This window comes from Polyodon spathula, chromosome 9 (assembly GCF_017654505.1).
Source record: "Polyodon spathula isolate WHYD16114869_AA chromosome 9, ASM1765450v1, whole genome shotgun sequence".
NCBI lineage: Eukaryota > Metazoa > Chordata > Actinopteri > Acipenseriformes > Polyodontidae > Polyodon > Polyodon spathula.
In genome coordinates, this window is record NC_054542.1 from 28,440,021 (window position 1) to 28,457,326 (window position 17,306).

The window sequence follows — 17,306 nt, forward strand, 5'->3', positions numbered from 1 at the left end:
GAGGGTGGACCATCAAAACAATTGCAAGCATTTTAATTGGATTCATGGAGAGGGGGGTGCTGCGTTTGTTATCATGTTGTGGAAGCAGAGACACTGAGTCAAAGGGTAATGGTAGAGAGCTGGTCATAAAGGGAGATGATTTCCAGGTTGCCTCCTGATTTTTTTTTTTTTTTTTTTTTTGATTTTTTTTATTAGACTTTATTTTTTCCTAATAGCCACTTGAGTATTGTATTATTACCTGGTTGTTTGCTTATCATATTGGATATAAATGTGTATGTATGTGAAAAAACATCAGTCAGTCTACTAAGGTCATCGCTGTCACATGTGTCCATAAGAGTCCTGTGCACTATGCACCTGTGTTTAATGCAATTTTCACATTTTACGTTTACATGCCAACGGTTTAAAAGGTTAGAGAGGTTAAAAGAAAAACAAACAAAATGCTCTCCCAAGCAAGGCCTCTGCATTAGAAGGTGTACTGTTCTCTAGTCAAGCAGCCACACACTACATTCAAAGAGCCACGACAGACCTTAAAAGAAGCTCTCACTTTTTACTGTAGGCTTTCTTGTCGAAGTGACATTTTCAGGTGTTTGTGATCTACGTCCGATTGCTACTCTCCCGTGTGTATTGAGCTTTCCTTGGTGTTTTTACGCGGTACGGTGAAAACCTCCTCTGCAAGCACAGGTCAGTTTTGCTCGTTCTGTGGCACTCGGGAAAGCAAAGCAGTTGCACTTTAGTGATGACCCAGCCAGCACCTGTCCCTAAAGACTTCTTTTGTGTGTTGTGTTAAAGGTTTACCCATTCTTCCTGCCTCCCCACTGTGCAAAGGGACGTGCCCTGAATCAGACTCAATCACAGAAGCTGTGCTCAGGAAAAAGACCCCCCAGTCTGGGTCCCGGCTCTCTGACAAGCGACAGAGGTTGAAGGAGCACCGCAAGACCAGTGGCTTGTGCAAGTCCCCCACGTCAGGGAAGGAGTGCGACACACCCAGGCTGCAAAGTGGCCTGGATTTTGAGAAACCCAAAGGGAAGCGACAGTGCAAAACCAAACACATTAGCCTGAGGGGTCGCAGGAGGACATCTGTGACCGGAGACGAGAACACCAACGCTGAGCACGGGGAAGAAAAGGTGAGCAGCCACTGGATTCCGAGGAAATTTGTGGAAATGTGTTCATGCTCTGCTGCAGCATACAGGAACACCGGTTATGTATCTTCGATAAGAGATATGTTGGTATGACTGCAAGTATAAAGCATCGCTGTTTTTTTCCTGCATTTTATTTATCTTTTTTTTTTAACATTACATGGAAAGAATCTATTCCCATCCGCATCACATCTCTCCAACACAGTATCAATCAAAGAGCTATCCTATTTGAAGTGTTATTAAAACTACAGATTACAGATGCACACAATCACATTCGTTGCTGCAGAACACTAACCGCTCTGCATGGTGCAGTGCTGTCTGCACCTTTCTGCAATGCGCTGTGAAATACCGAATTGCTGCCTCATGACAAAACTTTATAGATCTAAACTACTGCCCTCGCCCCCCCTTTTTTTTAATCTTTTCTCTTTGCAACCACTCTATAGCTTATTTTTCATTATCCTTCAAACTCTTCTTATTTCACATGTAACTGTAGGAAAATGGTCTTATTGTCACCTGTGTTACACAAACTGCCTTTTGCATTGACAGGTCAGCATAGAGAGATCCTCCAGAAAACGGACAGCCTCTAATTCGGATTATGACTCTTCTGTGGCCAAGCCTTGCGCCCCCAAGGCCTCCCCCGGCCTCCCACAGACCCCCAGCCTCTTGCAGTCGCCGAGCACCCACCCTTCCCCTCTGCCTGTTGGGAACCCCCCTCAGGAGACCCCCACCAGCCGGCCCATGCCACCTGAAGCGCGAAGGCTGATTGTGAATAAGAATGCCGGCGAGACGCTGCTACAAAGGGCTGCCCGTCTGGGTTACGAGGTAAGCTGCTTTTCTTTTTCCCTCCCCTCGCAGCCCCCGCCACTCGAGTCCACTCTTCCTCTTGCTTTTGTGGCTTGGATTGTTGTTGTGACACCCACTTCCTCCTTCGTTGGAGCCATACTCTGCCTCCTCACATTTCATTAAGGCACTGCAAGGCTGAGTGTGGCATGTCAGCGTCACCCGACAGGCACCAAGCAAAAGCTTAGCACAAGCGCTGGAAAACATCACTTCTCCACTGTGTGTGTGACCCCTTCAAACCACTTTCAGCCACAACAATACAACGCTTGCAAACCTTTAACTGGTATAGATTTAACTTCAAATTAGTCTGCTAGCAACATACAAAAATGTACGAATGTTTTTACAGCATGCTTTTAACCAGCCATTATTTTATACACGCTAATTGTTCCTCCTTCATGAGAAATCTTGTCTATCATGGTGTTAGCGAACTGTGTATTTGAATGGCTATTTGCAACGTGTTTTACTTGAGTCCAGGTTTGAAATGAAAAGTGTAGCGTAAGTGAGTGTTACGGAACCCTGTTTTAAATGTTATTTTGGAACTGTGTCTGAGCGCATTCTCCCCACCCTTGTTGGAGACAGCTGCTGGGGAGGGAGACAGGAGCGGAGCAGCTGGAGGTTCCTTGGCAGCTGCTGTCTGTCTGTTGCTGTGCCGCCCTGCTCCTGTGTCTGTGCTGTGGACTGGGATGGGCAGTCTTCACCATCGCTCACTGTAAAGCATAGCTGCTTGAATCAACCTCCACCTCTGCACTCCCCAGGGGGTTTGCAACCCTCTCCATCCCTGAGAAAATAACCCCCCCCCCCCATTGCAACTGCCTTAGTTCATTAAGCCACTCTACCTCCTGCGATAGAAAGGGCTTCTAAATTAACCCTTGAAAAGAAAGGCTCTCAAGGTTCTAACTGCCCCCCCTCCCCCTCCCTTGTCCTTTGTCTGTTAGGCTTCTTCACGGAGAAATGAAATATTACAACGTGAAAGCCATTCAGAGGCTGTACTGTAGTTTTTCTGTGAAATACCTCTTTGGGGTGAAATTGCTCTTTGCCATTAAAACACAATCAGTTATCCTACAAGTGCACTCCTCCATTCAGGGTTTAATTAATCCTCCTGGTGATGGCGCTTTGTGTGGAAGGTGTTAAATAGGTGCTCTTTTAGAACATTACATGGGTGTCTCTCGAGACTCTCCTCTTTTCATTTTTTTCTTTTTTTTTTTTTTTTTTTTTTTTTTTTAAGTCTTTCACTGCTTTTATTGGCACTAATACTGTAGGCTTTTTATAGATTTCTGCTTATGCCTATGTCTGGCTCGGGTTTTTTTTTCTCTGTCAAAAGCAGAAAAATAAATATAATCACAAATAATTGAGCATAGGTGTTTGAGCACACATTTTGATGGTTTTAAAGTTTTTTGGTAAGTGATTTATTTTGAATTTTTTTTGCTCTGTAATTCTTGAGTTTCTTTGTCCTTTCAGTTCCATATTTCATTGCTTTTTTTGTGTATGTTTTTATATATTGATTAGTTTGGAAAATGATATGGCGCTGTATAATGCGAGTTCTAGTCTTTTTTTTTGCTGCATCAATAAATGATTTATTAATTTTCCATGCAAAAAAAAAAGAAATTGAAATGAATAACATTACTAGCAAGACAATCTGTTATTCATGTGTATCTCTTGGCAGTTCAGAAACATGCAAAACGAGTTTTAGAGTTATCTGCCCAGTTTATGGTGAATAGAAAGTTCTAGCACTAATTGACAACCTTACTGACTGAGAGGGTCAGGACTGAAAGGTCTGTTGGCTGAAGTGAGCTGTTCCTTTGAGGGCTTGAGATCTGAGATCCTATCGACTTTTATTGAACAATAAATTGCAAATGATTGCCGCCTGCTAGGTTGTGTCAGATGCAAATAAGGACCTCTAGGATTGCCCAGACTGGACCAGAATACTGAGGCTATTTACCCCCACGAGATGTGAACACCAGCCTGAACTCGCAGGGCTTTGTGTCTGTCAAGCTCCGCTTATCTCCACTTGTTTTTTTTTTCCCATTTAAACTCCTTTGTTTTCACATCTTAGTGGGGTAGAAGGAGGAGGTTTTCCAGATAACTTGCGTTGTATTGCTGCTTTATCCCAGTTGTAGGGTAAAATGGTTTAAAAGAGATGGATAAGTTGACTCTTAGAGTGTCATGTGGATGGAAAGGAGTTAATGGCTTGTAGGGTTTGGGTCAAGTCTGTGTTAAATCCTCTTGCAGATGCCATGTTAATTCAGGCTTGTGATATGTGTTGCTGCAGGTGTTTGCTGTGTTCAGTCTCTGTCTCTCTTGCGCGCTCTCGTCTCTCGTCTCTCGTCTCTGTCTTTCGTCTCTCTCTCTCACTCACTCACTCATCCTCACTGTGGTTTTTGATGCATGCCGGCACTGTGTTTTAAAATGTTAATGAGGTAAGTCGCAAATTGAGACTTCATGGTTTGCGTCTGGTCTCGAAGTTACCTGCTGTGGTTACTGGCAGCCTTGTTAATAACCCAGAGGCTCTGAGCTGCCAAACCAAGAAAAGCCCTGTGCACTCTCCCGTATCGCCAGCGACTGACTGGCACGCACAAGAACACCACGGGGACATACACAGCAGCAGCAGCAGCAGCAGCAGCAGCAGCACAGGGCTGATGAAGGGCTCAGATTCCCTTGCATGTCGTCTGATAGCCCCTGCTGCTTCAGATAGGGCAGGCTTTGGTAGTGTTTCATGGGAATTGCACAACTTCCCAGCCAGAACCCCCTGCAAACACTGAAGTCAAGTCTTGACTCAGTCTCTGAGTCGTTTCATTGCAAAAGCAGAAGCCCGCTGTTACAAGGAAAAGCTGTTGTATAGAAACTGGCACGTTTCTTGTTGTTGATTGGTAGCTTGCATAGACCAATTAATGCATTTGAAGGAAATCTTTTGTAGACAAGTGTTTAGTCTTTGAGTTTTACATAATATGCACCATGTTTTTTGGATCTAGTAATTTTGTGTTCATTTTTTGTAGCTAGTAATGTTAATTGAAGGTGGAAAAATGAATTGTTCTTTGTTTTATAAGTCTACTTTTATTTTTTGTATTTTTTTTTTTTTTTTACTAGAAGGCAGAGAGTTTAATTGGGATCTACAATATTTGTATCGCTAGTGCTAGTTACTATTTGGTATTGTGTATCAATATGCATTTTCAGCTAGACTTTATTTTCCAGTAAAGGTTAAATCTTTTATCTAAACATATCTTCCTTTCTCCTTTGAAACTGCACAGGCAAGTGCGTGAGAGAAACTGAACTGTGGAAATGTCTTTTCAATCAGGGAAATGTTTGTAACAACATAATATATAATACTTTTTTTTTTCCCCTCTGAGCTGTTAGTCACACAGACACTTCTCATTTCCTGCTTCACCATTTAAAATCCTGGCTGGTAAAAGCCATGGCCTGGGTAAACCTCAGCCCCTGTAATGCTGAGCCTCCTCTCCTGCTGAAATCAGTAAGAAGTGTTCAAAGCTGCAACATGAAACTTTCTTTAGCTGATTTAGTTCAGTGAATAAAATCATTTTTAAAAAATGCCTTTTTTTGTTCCATCTACATAAAAGATTAATTACAAATTCTGTGTGGTACGCTCAGGCGTACAGATCCGTCTCCGATTCTCTGTAGACCCCCCCCCCCCCCTTACTCCAGCAGTGAGTGCCTGCTGTAAACTCGATCCTTGTAGTCATGTGACCTGGGTTATATTCAAGCCTCGGACAGACAGCTCATTAGCTTTTGCTGTGATCCATGTTAGTCTGGTTAGTGCAGGCCTGGTAACAGAGTAGCTTCATGCTGTATCCTAGATACCAGTCCCAGAGTCTATGAAATCAAGAAGCACGCAACTAAATGCTATAAACGCGCTGGGTGAGTTTTTCCTGAGGAGAGGAGATGCATCTGTACTGTAGATTTAGGACACTGTTGGAGAAGGAGTGGAGTGTGTGAGAGGGGAGGAGGGAGGAGGGGGGTCTTTGTCAGCTGAGGTTATGTTTACCAGCTAACAAATGGCAATCCAATAAGGGACAGAACTTCAAATGTGGTGAGGCTGCACTGTGAAGAGGGTCTTGGACGGCTGTTTAGTGCAGCCTGTCTTTCTGCTGTGCTTTTAAGAGCAGTTATGCTTTGTTGTTTCCACTCCAAATATATGCTTTGTTAGGTAAAATGTTAGATTTGTCATGTATTATGCACCAGATTTTTAAAAGCTTCTGTCCCGGTTTATCTTTGGTGTCTGTTATCTGCCTTTGATGTCGTAGTTTGTATGTGTAATGTAGGTTTGAATCCTAAAATACGATACATTTGCCAGTAACAAAGGCAGCATAACCAGCCACCCAGTACATTACTCTTCAAAAGCAAGGTTAGGCAACGACACAGTGCTGAAGTCAAATGGTTAATTTTGGAAGAAAATGGTATTCTCTGTGTAGTATATTATAGAGTTTTATGCAAGTGGCAGAGGAAGCATCTGCAGTATTAATTAAATCTCGGTGTAATCAGTACCTTTTAATGTCAATTCTGTCCTTAAAAAAACCCTAATAACCCATTCTCTGAATTACCAAAGTCTTGAATCCTTTAATACACACAGAAGTGGGGGACCATGGCTTTGAATCTAGCTCAGGTCACATGAAATTCTTGCTTGAGAGAGTCCCGTACTGAATAGTTGGGTATATCCAGGTCAGGACTGTGGTGTGCATTCAGAGCTATGAGAGGAGGCCAGCCAGCACCGTGCCTCACTGTATAGCCAGTTCTGTTGTCCCTCATCTTTTAGTCGGCACAATACTTAGCAAGCAGAAATGGTTATCTGAATTTTTTAAAGTGCTTTTAAATTGTTAACTTTTTTTTTTTATACTAGCCCCTAATCTAGAGCTTTTTTAAATGTTAGCCTGTGTGCTGGGTTTCACAAAACAACTTTTGATGGTTAAGAAACTTGAATGAGTACTGACTCTAAACCCAGCAGATTGGGGAGGGTGGGCTTTATAATTTTTTTTGTCCAAATTATAATTTGACCATTGTGGACAGATGGGATGAGCTATTCTCGTTATTCCCTGATCCGCAAAGAAGGGAGAATTATAAAAGCTCTGGTCTAGCCTGCTGAATTTGCATAGAAATAGAAATTTTAAAAGACTGCAGCAAGTTCAAATGAGATGTTTTCAGCCCATATGTTGTGATATCTAATGTAGCTACACTGCCCATTTCTGTTCCCGTCAAGCTAAAAGGTGGAACCGGACGACCTTGGCAACCTGCACATTAAACCAATTACACTATGTAACACAATTTTTGTTCCTGGGTAGTAAGTGTTATTTCCTAATTGCTTATGCCTCAAAAGTATAGAAAATGGCTATTATTCCCCACAAACTTTGCTTTTGTGACCAGGACAGTGATATTTCAAAATATCACTATTTCCAATGGGAAAACGGGCAAATGTGTGTCTTTTCGTTCACATAGTCACAAAAGATTTAGAAGTGAGTAGTTTTTCGAGATTTACGATTATACTGTAAATACAGTATAATCGTAAATCTCGAAAAACTACTCACTTCTAAATCTTTTGTAGTCATTTTTGTATTACTTTAGTATAAATACATGTTAATTTGGATTCATATGTTGTTTTTTTCTGACTTTATGTGAACGAAAAGACACACATTTGCCCGTTTTCCCATTGGAAATAGTGATATTTTGAAATATCACTGTCCTGGTCACAAAAGCAAAGTTTGTGGGGAATAATAGCCATTTTCTACACTTTTGAGGCATAAGCAATTAGGAAATAACACTTGCTACCCAGGAACAAAAAAAAAAAAAAAATGTTACACAGTGTTATCAATGCAATATGCCTGTTTTAGATTTCCTACAAAACCAAGTCATGAAAGATATTCTAATTGCTGGTTTTCTTTTAGCGGGAGGAGAAAAAAAAAGCAAAATCAAGATGATTTAGATTATTGACATAAGAAATAGTTTAATTGGATAACCATGAAAATCCAATGAGAAACCCACTAGTTATACAAAACACCAGTTAAGTGTTTGTATTAACTTTGCTTCTGGAATCCTCAATTTATTGATTCGTTTTCGTTTTTTTTTTTTTTTGTGTCGGTATTTTGAGTACAAGATGGTTTCACAGATGATGAAACATGTTCAGTTTACAGATTGCTCCAGCACCTATTCTGTTAAAGCAGACAATGCAGAACGTGTCCTTGAGTGAAGCCTGGCAAACTATTTTCAATTAGAGGACTCTTCACGCATAACCATTCCAATGTCTTTTTTCTTCTTCTTTAAAGGAAGTGGTTCTATACTGTTTGGAAAATAAAGTGTGTGATGTGAATCACCGTGACAACGCCGGGTACTGCGCTCTGCATGAAGGCTGTGCCAGGGGCTGGCTGTCCATCGTGCAGCACCTCCTGGAGTATGGAGGTGATGTCAACTGCAGTGCCCAGGATGGAACCAGGTGAGCGGCCCCTTCTCTAAAGATACTCCCCTGCAGCTTGAAGGATACTTTTACAATGAGGCTTTTTTGCCCTCCCCCGGTTTCTGCCTGAAACCTCCAATTTAAAACAAACTGGCAACAAGGTTCAACTTTGTTTGGTGCATATTTATATGTTGAGGTTTTGTAGCAATAACCAGTGGTATTATAGTATTTCTTTTCTTCTGGTGGAAATTTCAGATCATACATTCAACACATTTGAGTCCAGGTACTTCCTTACACAAGTCTTGGCACTGCTCTGTGGATAACTAAAGGGTACTTTTGACTCCTGGCAAAAGTGTCATGAGCTGCCGTGAATCTAGAATAGGGATCGAGCTTAACAATAGGGGTCAAGCACGCACACACACACACAAGCATGTCTTGTTTTACTACCAGGAGGCAGCAGGCCAGCTTGCTCGTTCCAGACATCATAATGCATCTTGCCAACACACAGATGTGTTTTCTGATGTTTAGAGAGGCTAAATCATTTTAACTTCCCAAACCCTTTCCTTGCTGTATCCATCCAGGCCTCTCCATGACGCCGTGGAGAATGACCACCTGGATATCGTTCGGTTGCTGCTTTCCTATGGGGCGGACCCTACTCTCGCCACCTACTCGGGGCGCAGCATCCTCAAGATGACCCACAGCGACCTGATGGAGAAGTTTCTGTCAGGTAGGAATCAAAAGCTTAAAGGCTGTCCTCCCATACATGACTCCCGGTGTCTGTCACCTCAGTGGAAGAGCCAGAAATAGCTGTTTCAGTCTGAAACTTTGAACTATCCGGGCAAGGAAGGATGTTGCTTAACCTTCAATGTGCTTACTGGTGTTTTTAGGTTGCTAAGCAACTAGTAGAGGAAATTTGGTTTGTTCCAAAAAAGCCAAACCGAGCTCACCAGCCAGTCAGAAAGGCGACTCTTCTTTTCTCTAGATTTTTAGATAATGATTGTACAAAAACTAAAATTTGCAGTTTTCATGGTTTTTATGTCAATTATTTGCAGGCAAGCATTTTATGTGGCATGTGTGAAGTTTCTCCTTTTGAAACAAAATGCTAAAGTCAGAAGTGTTCACCTATACACAGGCAAATTACAAATCAACTGGGTCCAGTTCTCTTTTGAATATACTTGCAGGAGTCTGAAATCAAGTAAAACATACAGACACTGGATGTTTAATTTAACAGGTCTGCTGCTTGCAGATTTTTGGCTTTTATGAAACTTGAGCTTGACTGGCATCAGTGATAACAGGACTGGACTGCAAGTTCCCTGTCCAAGCGAGGAAATAGCTTAATAAACAAAGCCACGTCTTGCACAGTCTCTGTTCACATTGTGTTAGTGCAGACATCCCCCCCCTTTCCCCCAGCCGCCTGGAGCTTATTGAATCAATCCCTCCCTGCGGCTCCATCATGTTCCTGTGAGACTCGGCGTCTTCGTTAGACACGTGGTTTCATTTCACAAGCTTGGCTCCAGTGGGCACCTGTCTCTTCTTCAGATAACAAGTAGGACCCAATTACTTTACAGACAGACAGCTAGCCTGCCACCGAGATCGTTATTTCAGACTCCTCTTGAGTCCTTGCTCGGGCAATCCTGGCCAGGTGATCTGACCCACGTCCTCCCAATACTGCATGGACCCAACGCACTGCTGTAGTGGTGGCTGGATGCGAAAGGCATTTGTCCTGTGTTAATTGTACTGACAGCCTGGATTTGCATTTACTTCTTAACCAACCTGTAATTAAGATAGTATTACATTAACCTATAATTAAGGTAGGTACTGGGTTCCAGCAGCCTGGTAAATAACAAACTAAACAGATCAAAGAGATGGAGAGACATAGCTGACGAAACAGAAAAGAGTTGAGAGGAGCTTGCTTTTAAAACATGCAGCCCTAGACTCCAGCTCGCTGCTGAGGCCGTGGTTTCAGTACGCCAGTCTGGGCAGCGGTGATGTGCACACACAAAAGATCACTGCGCCGTTTGTCTGACCTACAGATAATGAGAAAGAAACTAGTAATATTCATGCTTAAGAAGGGGGGGGGGGGTTGGGGGGGGTAAAGGATGCAACAAAAGTGCTACATTTGGCATCACAAGAACCCATTCCCCCTAGCTACAATTAGGCCTCACGTGCCATTCATTCTTTAATCATTATTTGCTACTTAGCATTTAAAATGCTTGTTTCCTGCTCTCTGGTTGCCATAGTAACAGAACAACAAGATAGGCGCGTGTGAGTTTTTTTTTTTTTTGTCCCCTTCTGAAGTTAGTGTGGTGGTACTTTAACAATGCAGCGTTATATCTCTAATTACACAAAGTGGTATGTTCATGAAAAACATGCATTGTGCATTCCTGGAAATGTAGCCCTTTTATAGTGGTTTGAATGCATCTAGTGCCCAGGATGCAGTATTAAGTATTAACTAAATTCACACCAACTCAATTTTTTTTTTTTTGATCTTTTACTCCACTCCTAGCTCCCTTGTTTTTATTTTATTTATTTATTTGTCTTTCCCCCACGACACTGTTCCTGTGCTCCCTCACCCACCTGTCCTAATCAAGTGTGCTTGTGGGATCCGCTCCCTTTGTGTACTCCCCTTTTATTATTGTAATCAGCTCTTGAACACACTGTCCCACCCCAACCCTCCTTGCAGTCAATTCACTCTGAATCAGAATCCGAGCTACCCATATGCTATGAAGACATTGTATGTTTTTCTTCTGTTCTCTGTCCAAGGCATTCTATGGTGATTTGTGTCGGTCTGATTTCAGACTGTATCCTGTAAAACAAAAGCCTTCCTGTCTATTTATTTTATTATTTCAGGGACCTCCCTCTAACCACACTCCCCCTTTTCTAATCTACATACATATCAAATGACTTCTGTTCATCATGTCCCTAATTAGTCATTCCTTCATCAGGGTGGACTGGGGATTATAAATGATCCTGCCAGATGAAGTTTTATGTGAAGCCAGCGCTGGTTTGAGAACGATCTTGTTTTGACCATGGATTTTGTACTTGTTTACTTTCTCTGGACTGTTTTAAGTCAGGTAGCAAATCCGTCCCTTGTTACTTCAAATGCTTTCTCTTCATCCAGTGAGTGGTGATAAAACATCTTTATCTACTGGGCACTGAGACCCAGGTGACGATACTCTCTTTGAAGGATCTCTGGTGTGATTTCATACTGCCTCTTTGAAGGGGCTTTCGGATGGTCCGTGAAGATGTGCAATAAATTGTAAAAGCGTTGTCTCGTCTTTCCCCTTGTAATTTACATCCCTTCGCTGTGTTGTTCACGCTTCTCATTATTTTCCTAATCAGCCCTTCTCAGTGTTGGTGTTTAATTGCTTCATATGGCCCTCCAGTGATTTAGAACTTTGTGCTCAGTGTTAGAGAAGCTGCAGTGCCCTACCTCAGTGAGGTGCTTGCATCCTTAAGATTGAAACCCTGGCTGTCAGGATCTAGACCAAGAAGTGTCTGAACAATTTAATCAGATTTAATTTATACTGGTTCCATTGCTTATATGTTGGTCTTTGTTCTTACCAGCTTATGTAAAAGACTGTACTGGACCTGAAGTAGCAAAACCAAGGCCAGTAAGTTTCTGATGATGCACTGTTTATTATTTGATTACTGCTGTGTATATGAATATGGATTACATTTTTTCTTTATGCATTTAAGTAATGCTGTGCATTGTAAAAATGAAGCTATGGTAAAAGGTGAAAAAAATATAAACCTGCCTCCATCCTTTCCAATTGCATGACTCGGTTGAGATTCCCTTTGTTCCAGCAGTCCCTAAGGGCAAAGGGTTAATTACCTTCATTTGATGGTTAGATGTGGAGTCTATTTGTTCACATTCTGCCAGATTACCCTCCCATAAAATAAACAAAAAAGACATACCCTTTCTGTGCTGTTCACGGGTTTATAACCCCCCCCCCCCGCACAGTGGATTGAGATCCTTGATGCTGCTGACCGTTGCTTGTCTTGATGAGATCCTGTCATCTTGTTTTTTCTCCTCCAGAGTACTTTGCTGACCTGCAGAGCCGGAGAGACGATGACCCTGGCATGTACTGGGACTTCTACGGCAGCTGTGTGTGCGGTGAGTCGGGGCTTGTTGTTTGACGTGCAGTATCACCAGAAAGCAAGCAGCCAGCAGAACAGTGTTCACAGCAGCGTGAAACAGCTTGCAGCGAACGAGGAGAACACTGCAGAGCGTCCCTGCTGAATGCGCCTGTCGGCATTACCCGAGACACCAGGGGAGACTCGCAGCCAGAGCTGTGCTGATGTCTGTTTACTTTATTGAGGGAGGAGGGTTAGATAACTGAGCTGAGTCATGATTTTAAGAAAATGTGAATGATAGTCAGAATATTTGTGGCATTATTTTCTTTTGTGGTATTTAAAAAAAATAAATAACCTTCAATGCATGTCTTCAGTTTTTGTCTGTGGCGTTAAGCTGTCTCGTCTCTGGAGAGGAGGGGGGGGCGGCATATCTGTTGTGCTGTTTAGTAAGATATTTTTGTCAGGTTGCACATGTTTGAAATATAAGTATAATAAACTAAAGTAGTCCTTCGGTTTGACAAATCAAATCAAACTTTATTAGGCAGAGCCATCTCAAGGCGCTTGACAGAAAACAACAGTTAAACAATAAAACTGCAAAAACCATAAAAGCAGTAGGAAAACTCTAGTACATAAGTACTATAGTATATATATATATGAGCAGCAAAACAGAAAATAAAAATTGACTGTCCAGATTAAAATTGAAATGATAAATCATAAAAATAGCTTTTCAATCTTGACTTAAAAATTGCAACAGTTGAGGCCTCTCTTATAGAGCCAATTGTTTGTTTTTCCTTGTATGATCGGAGTGCACTAGAATGAAATGCTGAAATTTAACTGAAGGTTAAGTGAAGGTTAAGCGTTGAGAAAGGACATGTTGTCATCTAATTTAAGACGCTTGCTTTGCCTATCGCGCTATTCTTCATACGGGCCCTTCCTAGCTCCAATCCCTCTTGTGTCTTTATATTCCCTCTCACCCTCTCCGCTCAACCTGAATGGTCGACTTGTTATGCCTTCTCTTCACTCTCGTTCCTCCCCTGCTCGCTCCTTCTCTTCACTCTCCTTCCTCCCATGCTCTCTTCTTCTCTTCACTCCCCTTTCTCCCGTGCTCGCTCCTTCTCTTCACTCTCCTTCCTCCCGTGCTCTCTTCTTCTCTTCACTCCCCTTTCTCCTGTGTTTGCTCCTTCTCGTCACTCCTCTTCCTCGCGTGCTCGCTCCTTCTCTTCACTCTCCTTCCTCCCGTGCTCTCTTCTCTTCACTCCCCTTTCTCCTGTGCTCGCTCCTTCTCTTCACTCTCCTCCCGTGCTCTCGTCTTCTCTTCACTCCCCCTTCTCCTGTGCTCGCTCCTTCTCTTCACTCTCCTTCCTCCCGTGCTCGCTCCTTCTCTTCACTCTCCTTCCTCCCGTGCTCTCTTCTTCTCTTCACTCCCCTTTCTCCTGTGCTCGCTCCTTCTCTTCACTCTCCTTCCGTGCTCGCTCCTTCTCTTCACTCTCCTTCCTCCCGTGCTCGCTCCTTCTCTTCACTCTCCTTCCTCCCGTGCTCGCTCCTTCTCTTCTCTCCTTCCTCCCATGCTCGCTCCTTCTCTTCACTCTCCTTCCTCCCGTGCTCGCTCCTTCTCTTCTCTCCTTCCTCCCGTGCTCGCTCCTTCTCTTCTCTCTTCCTCCCATGCTCGCTCCTTCCTTCACTCTCCTTCCTCCTGTGCTCGCTCCTTCTCTTCTCTCTCCTTCCTCCCATGCTCGCTCCTTCTCTTCACTCTCCTTCCTCCTGTGCTCGCTCCTTCTCTTCACTCTCCTTCCTCCCGTGCTCGCTCCTTCTCTTCCCTTGTCTCCCTGTGGTGGAACTAGCTACTGGTTATCCTCAGGACTGTTTAGTCTTTTACTGCTTACTGCCGTCTTCTTAAAACCCACTTCTTCAACCTTTTATTTGTAAATTCCTATTTTATGTATCTCTTGTATTTTTCTTTTATTTTGCGTATATTGTATGTATGTGTTTTTTGCATTTTTGACTGTAACTTACTTTTTATACTTTGTTTAAAGTAAGCTGCTTTGGATAAAAGCATCTGCTAATTAATAAAATAATAATAATAATCTACAGATTGGTGCAGATATTTCAACATGTGAGGCACGTCTGATCCTCAGTGAATTCGAGACTGCACCTTTTTTTTTTTTTTTTTCCCCGTTAGACACAGCTAAATACGATAAGCGAGTATCTCAGTCAGTCCTGAGTGTCTGTTTGATATTGAGCAGATGACTTCCCAGAGGTACCAGTGAGTAATTAGAGCTATCTCACAAGAGCCGGGCTGTGGTCACCAGGGATCCAGGCAGTCTCGTATTGCCAAGTGGACCCTGACGACAGCTAGAGGGGGGGTAGACATAATTCACTGTTCTTATGAAGGTTTGAAAAGTATGATCATTCTTGAAAGAAACTGGCATCACTAGGGACAGTAAGCTGTTTTCACTGCTAAGAGTTTGTACATTTAGCAGATCTGCCAAGAATCTGCTGAGACTGAAGAATTCAGGCAACAAAGCTGCATATGAGATTTATCATCTAACCCCAGTGTAGCACCAAGCAATTTATTTAACATCCATAGCCCTGTGTATAGCTAGGCACATGCATACAGAGCTCAAATGGAAAATGATCAAAGACGATACAACAAGGGCATGCCCATGTGGGAATGTTTTATACTGTGGAGAATTATGGAATAAGTTGTATTTACTGAAATCTTTTTCAACAGAGCCAAACGATGAAACTGCAGCTTTCGACATTCTGGCCAACCCACCGGGCCCCGGCGACACTGATGAGGAGGAGGAGGATTTTAAAGAAGTGTTCGCGTTCGAGTTCTCTGACCGCCCGCTCCTGCCGTGCTATAACATCCAGGTGTCTCTCTCTCAGGGGTAAGAAAGCTGTGGTCCTTACACACGTGAAAATGCTATTTCCATTCTTGGGAATTCCCTCTGCACAGGATCATAGATTGTATTGTTATTAAAGTGAGTGGACAGAGTGGGGGAGGGAGAGAGAGGAGGAGGAGAGAGAGAGAGAGGGAGGAGAGAGAGAGAGAGCCCCCGTCTCCCTTTCCTCCCCCTTCGAGAGAGGCTCAGTTCCCTCTCTCCCCCCGTTCACCTGCGGGGAGGAAGAGAGGGAGGGGTGAGGGGGGAAGAAGGGAGAAGGGGATAGGGGCTCGTTGTGTGAAAATCTATTGTGTGCACTGTGTGACAGCAGACTGTTTGTTTGCTCTGAACCATTGTCTGATGTGGCGACAGCAAGTCCATAAAATAGACTACAGTGTAACCTGACCCCTACTAGACAGGTTTGCACACTACAAGCAGCGGCTTATAAAATGCAGTGGTTTGGATCATATCCTGTTTATGTTCTGCATTCTGCACGATAACAAAACATAACAAGCAGATTGCCAGCCCAACCCAGGCTTTGGGTATCAACCAGGATGCATCGTCAGGAAACAAAAAAAAACTCACTTGTTTAATAGTAGAACCCCTGATAATAGTTCTCCAGTGCAGGGTCAGGTTGCTTCAGTCGGTTTTGTTTTATGTCGGTACTTCTCTCCTTCGACGGCAAAGCAGCATCCTTGACATTCCTTCAGTGGTTAAGAGAAGAAAGATGTTTTTTAATGGGGAAGCTGAGCTATAAAAGCTGTAATCCTCTCTCCTGGCACATTCCTGTTACTTATAGCTTGTGTTGAGTTTCCACAAAGTGGTCTTGATCATGGGTAATTATTAGATTAGCAGGTTGTTTCTTTGGGTCATTTGGCCTTTCACTCCACAATGCCCATTGGTGCCGTGATACTTTGTAACCCTTTAGCATATTGTGTTTGTCAAGCCTGTCTCAAGTCTTAGCTGCATACAGAAGTTGGGGGAGGAAGTTACAAGCTCCTGGCAAAACACAAAACAGTAAACTGCTGTCTGGTCAATTTAAAGACAGAGAAGATTGTATTTAATTACAGAATACTTGTCAGGAATGTCATTGCATAATCATTTAAACAAATCGGTCCATTGTAGTGTGTCATTGAGTTGCTGGACAAATAAATATCAACAACTTTTCATTTGGCATCAAGGTTATAAACCCCAAAAAATGCATATATTTTAAGGAAATCTGACTGCCGTTTTAAGCTTGGTGTCCCCTCTCCCCGCAGGCCTCGGAACTGGCTGCTGCTTTCAGACGTACTGAAGAGGCTGAAGATGACGTCCCGCGGGTTCCGCTGCAGCTTCTCTCACATCGAGGTGGTGACGATCGCAGAGGCAGAGTTTTACAAGCAGGCGTCGCTCAGCCAGCTCCTGACATGCCCTGAGGACCTGGAGGCCTTCGTCCCCGACAGCAAGGAGCTGCTGGACTTGGTGGAGTTCACCGGGGAGCTGGTACGGCTACTGGGCTCCACGCTGGAGTGCCTGGATGACAAGCAGAGAGGAGCCCCCGCCTCTCTGGACAGGTCCTGACCTTCCAGGCAATCCACTCACTGAACTCTCATCAGAGGATTTATAAATAGAGACATTGAAATATATATGTATAAATATTTGTACATAGTGTACATATGTGTTACATATTGGAGAAAACAAAGACTGGTTAACATCACTGCCTGGACAATTGGATTATTCCAATATCATTTAGAAGGATTTTTTTTTAAATCTGTTTTTATAGAGTGCTTTCTTTTTAAACACCTTCATTATGTCTTCTATCCCCCACCCCCAGTCAGAATAATGTATATGTTTCCAGGGTCAATTTTACAGTTTTATTAATATGAAAAACAGGTCAAACAGTTTTTTTAAGAGATTCGAATATACAGATTTATCTATATATTCGCTTGCCTGCCCTGGAGATAGCTATATTTATATAGATAAGTTTCACTTCTA

General features: G+C 42.9%; 1 protein-coding gene across 3 annotated transcripts in view; it reads left to right on the forward strand.

Moving 5' to 3' along the window:
* The window catches only part of LOC121320607 (BCL-6 corepressor-like), a 51,587-nt gene extending 34,515 nt beyond the window's left edge, over window positions 1–17,072 (forward strand). For all 3 annotated transcript variants that reach the window (XM_041259078.1, XM_041259080.1, XM_041259079.1), the window contains 7 exons: window positions 790–1,124; window positions 1,683–1,958; window positions 8,243–8,409; window positions 8,952–9,097; window positions 12,410–12,487; window positions 15,179–15,338; window positions 16,592–17,072. In XM_041259078.1, coding sequence (XP_041115012.1) covers window positions 790–1,124; window positions 1,683–1,958; window positions 8,243–8,409; window positions 8,952–9,097; window positions 12,410–12,487; window positions 15,179–15,338; window positions 16,592–16,892 — 1,463 coding nt within the window. In that variant the 3' untranslated portion in view covers window positions 16,893–17,072. The remainder of the gene's footprint in view (window positions 1–789; window positions 1,125–1,682; window positions 1,959–8,242; window positions 8,410–8,951; window positions 9,098–12,409; window positions 12,488–15,178; window positions 15,339–16,591) is intronic.
* The last annotated feature ends 234 nt before the right edge of the window (window positions 17,073–17,306 follow it).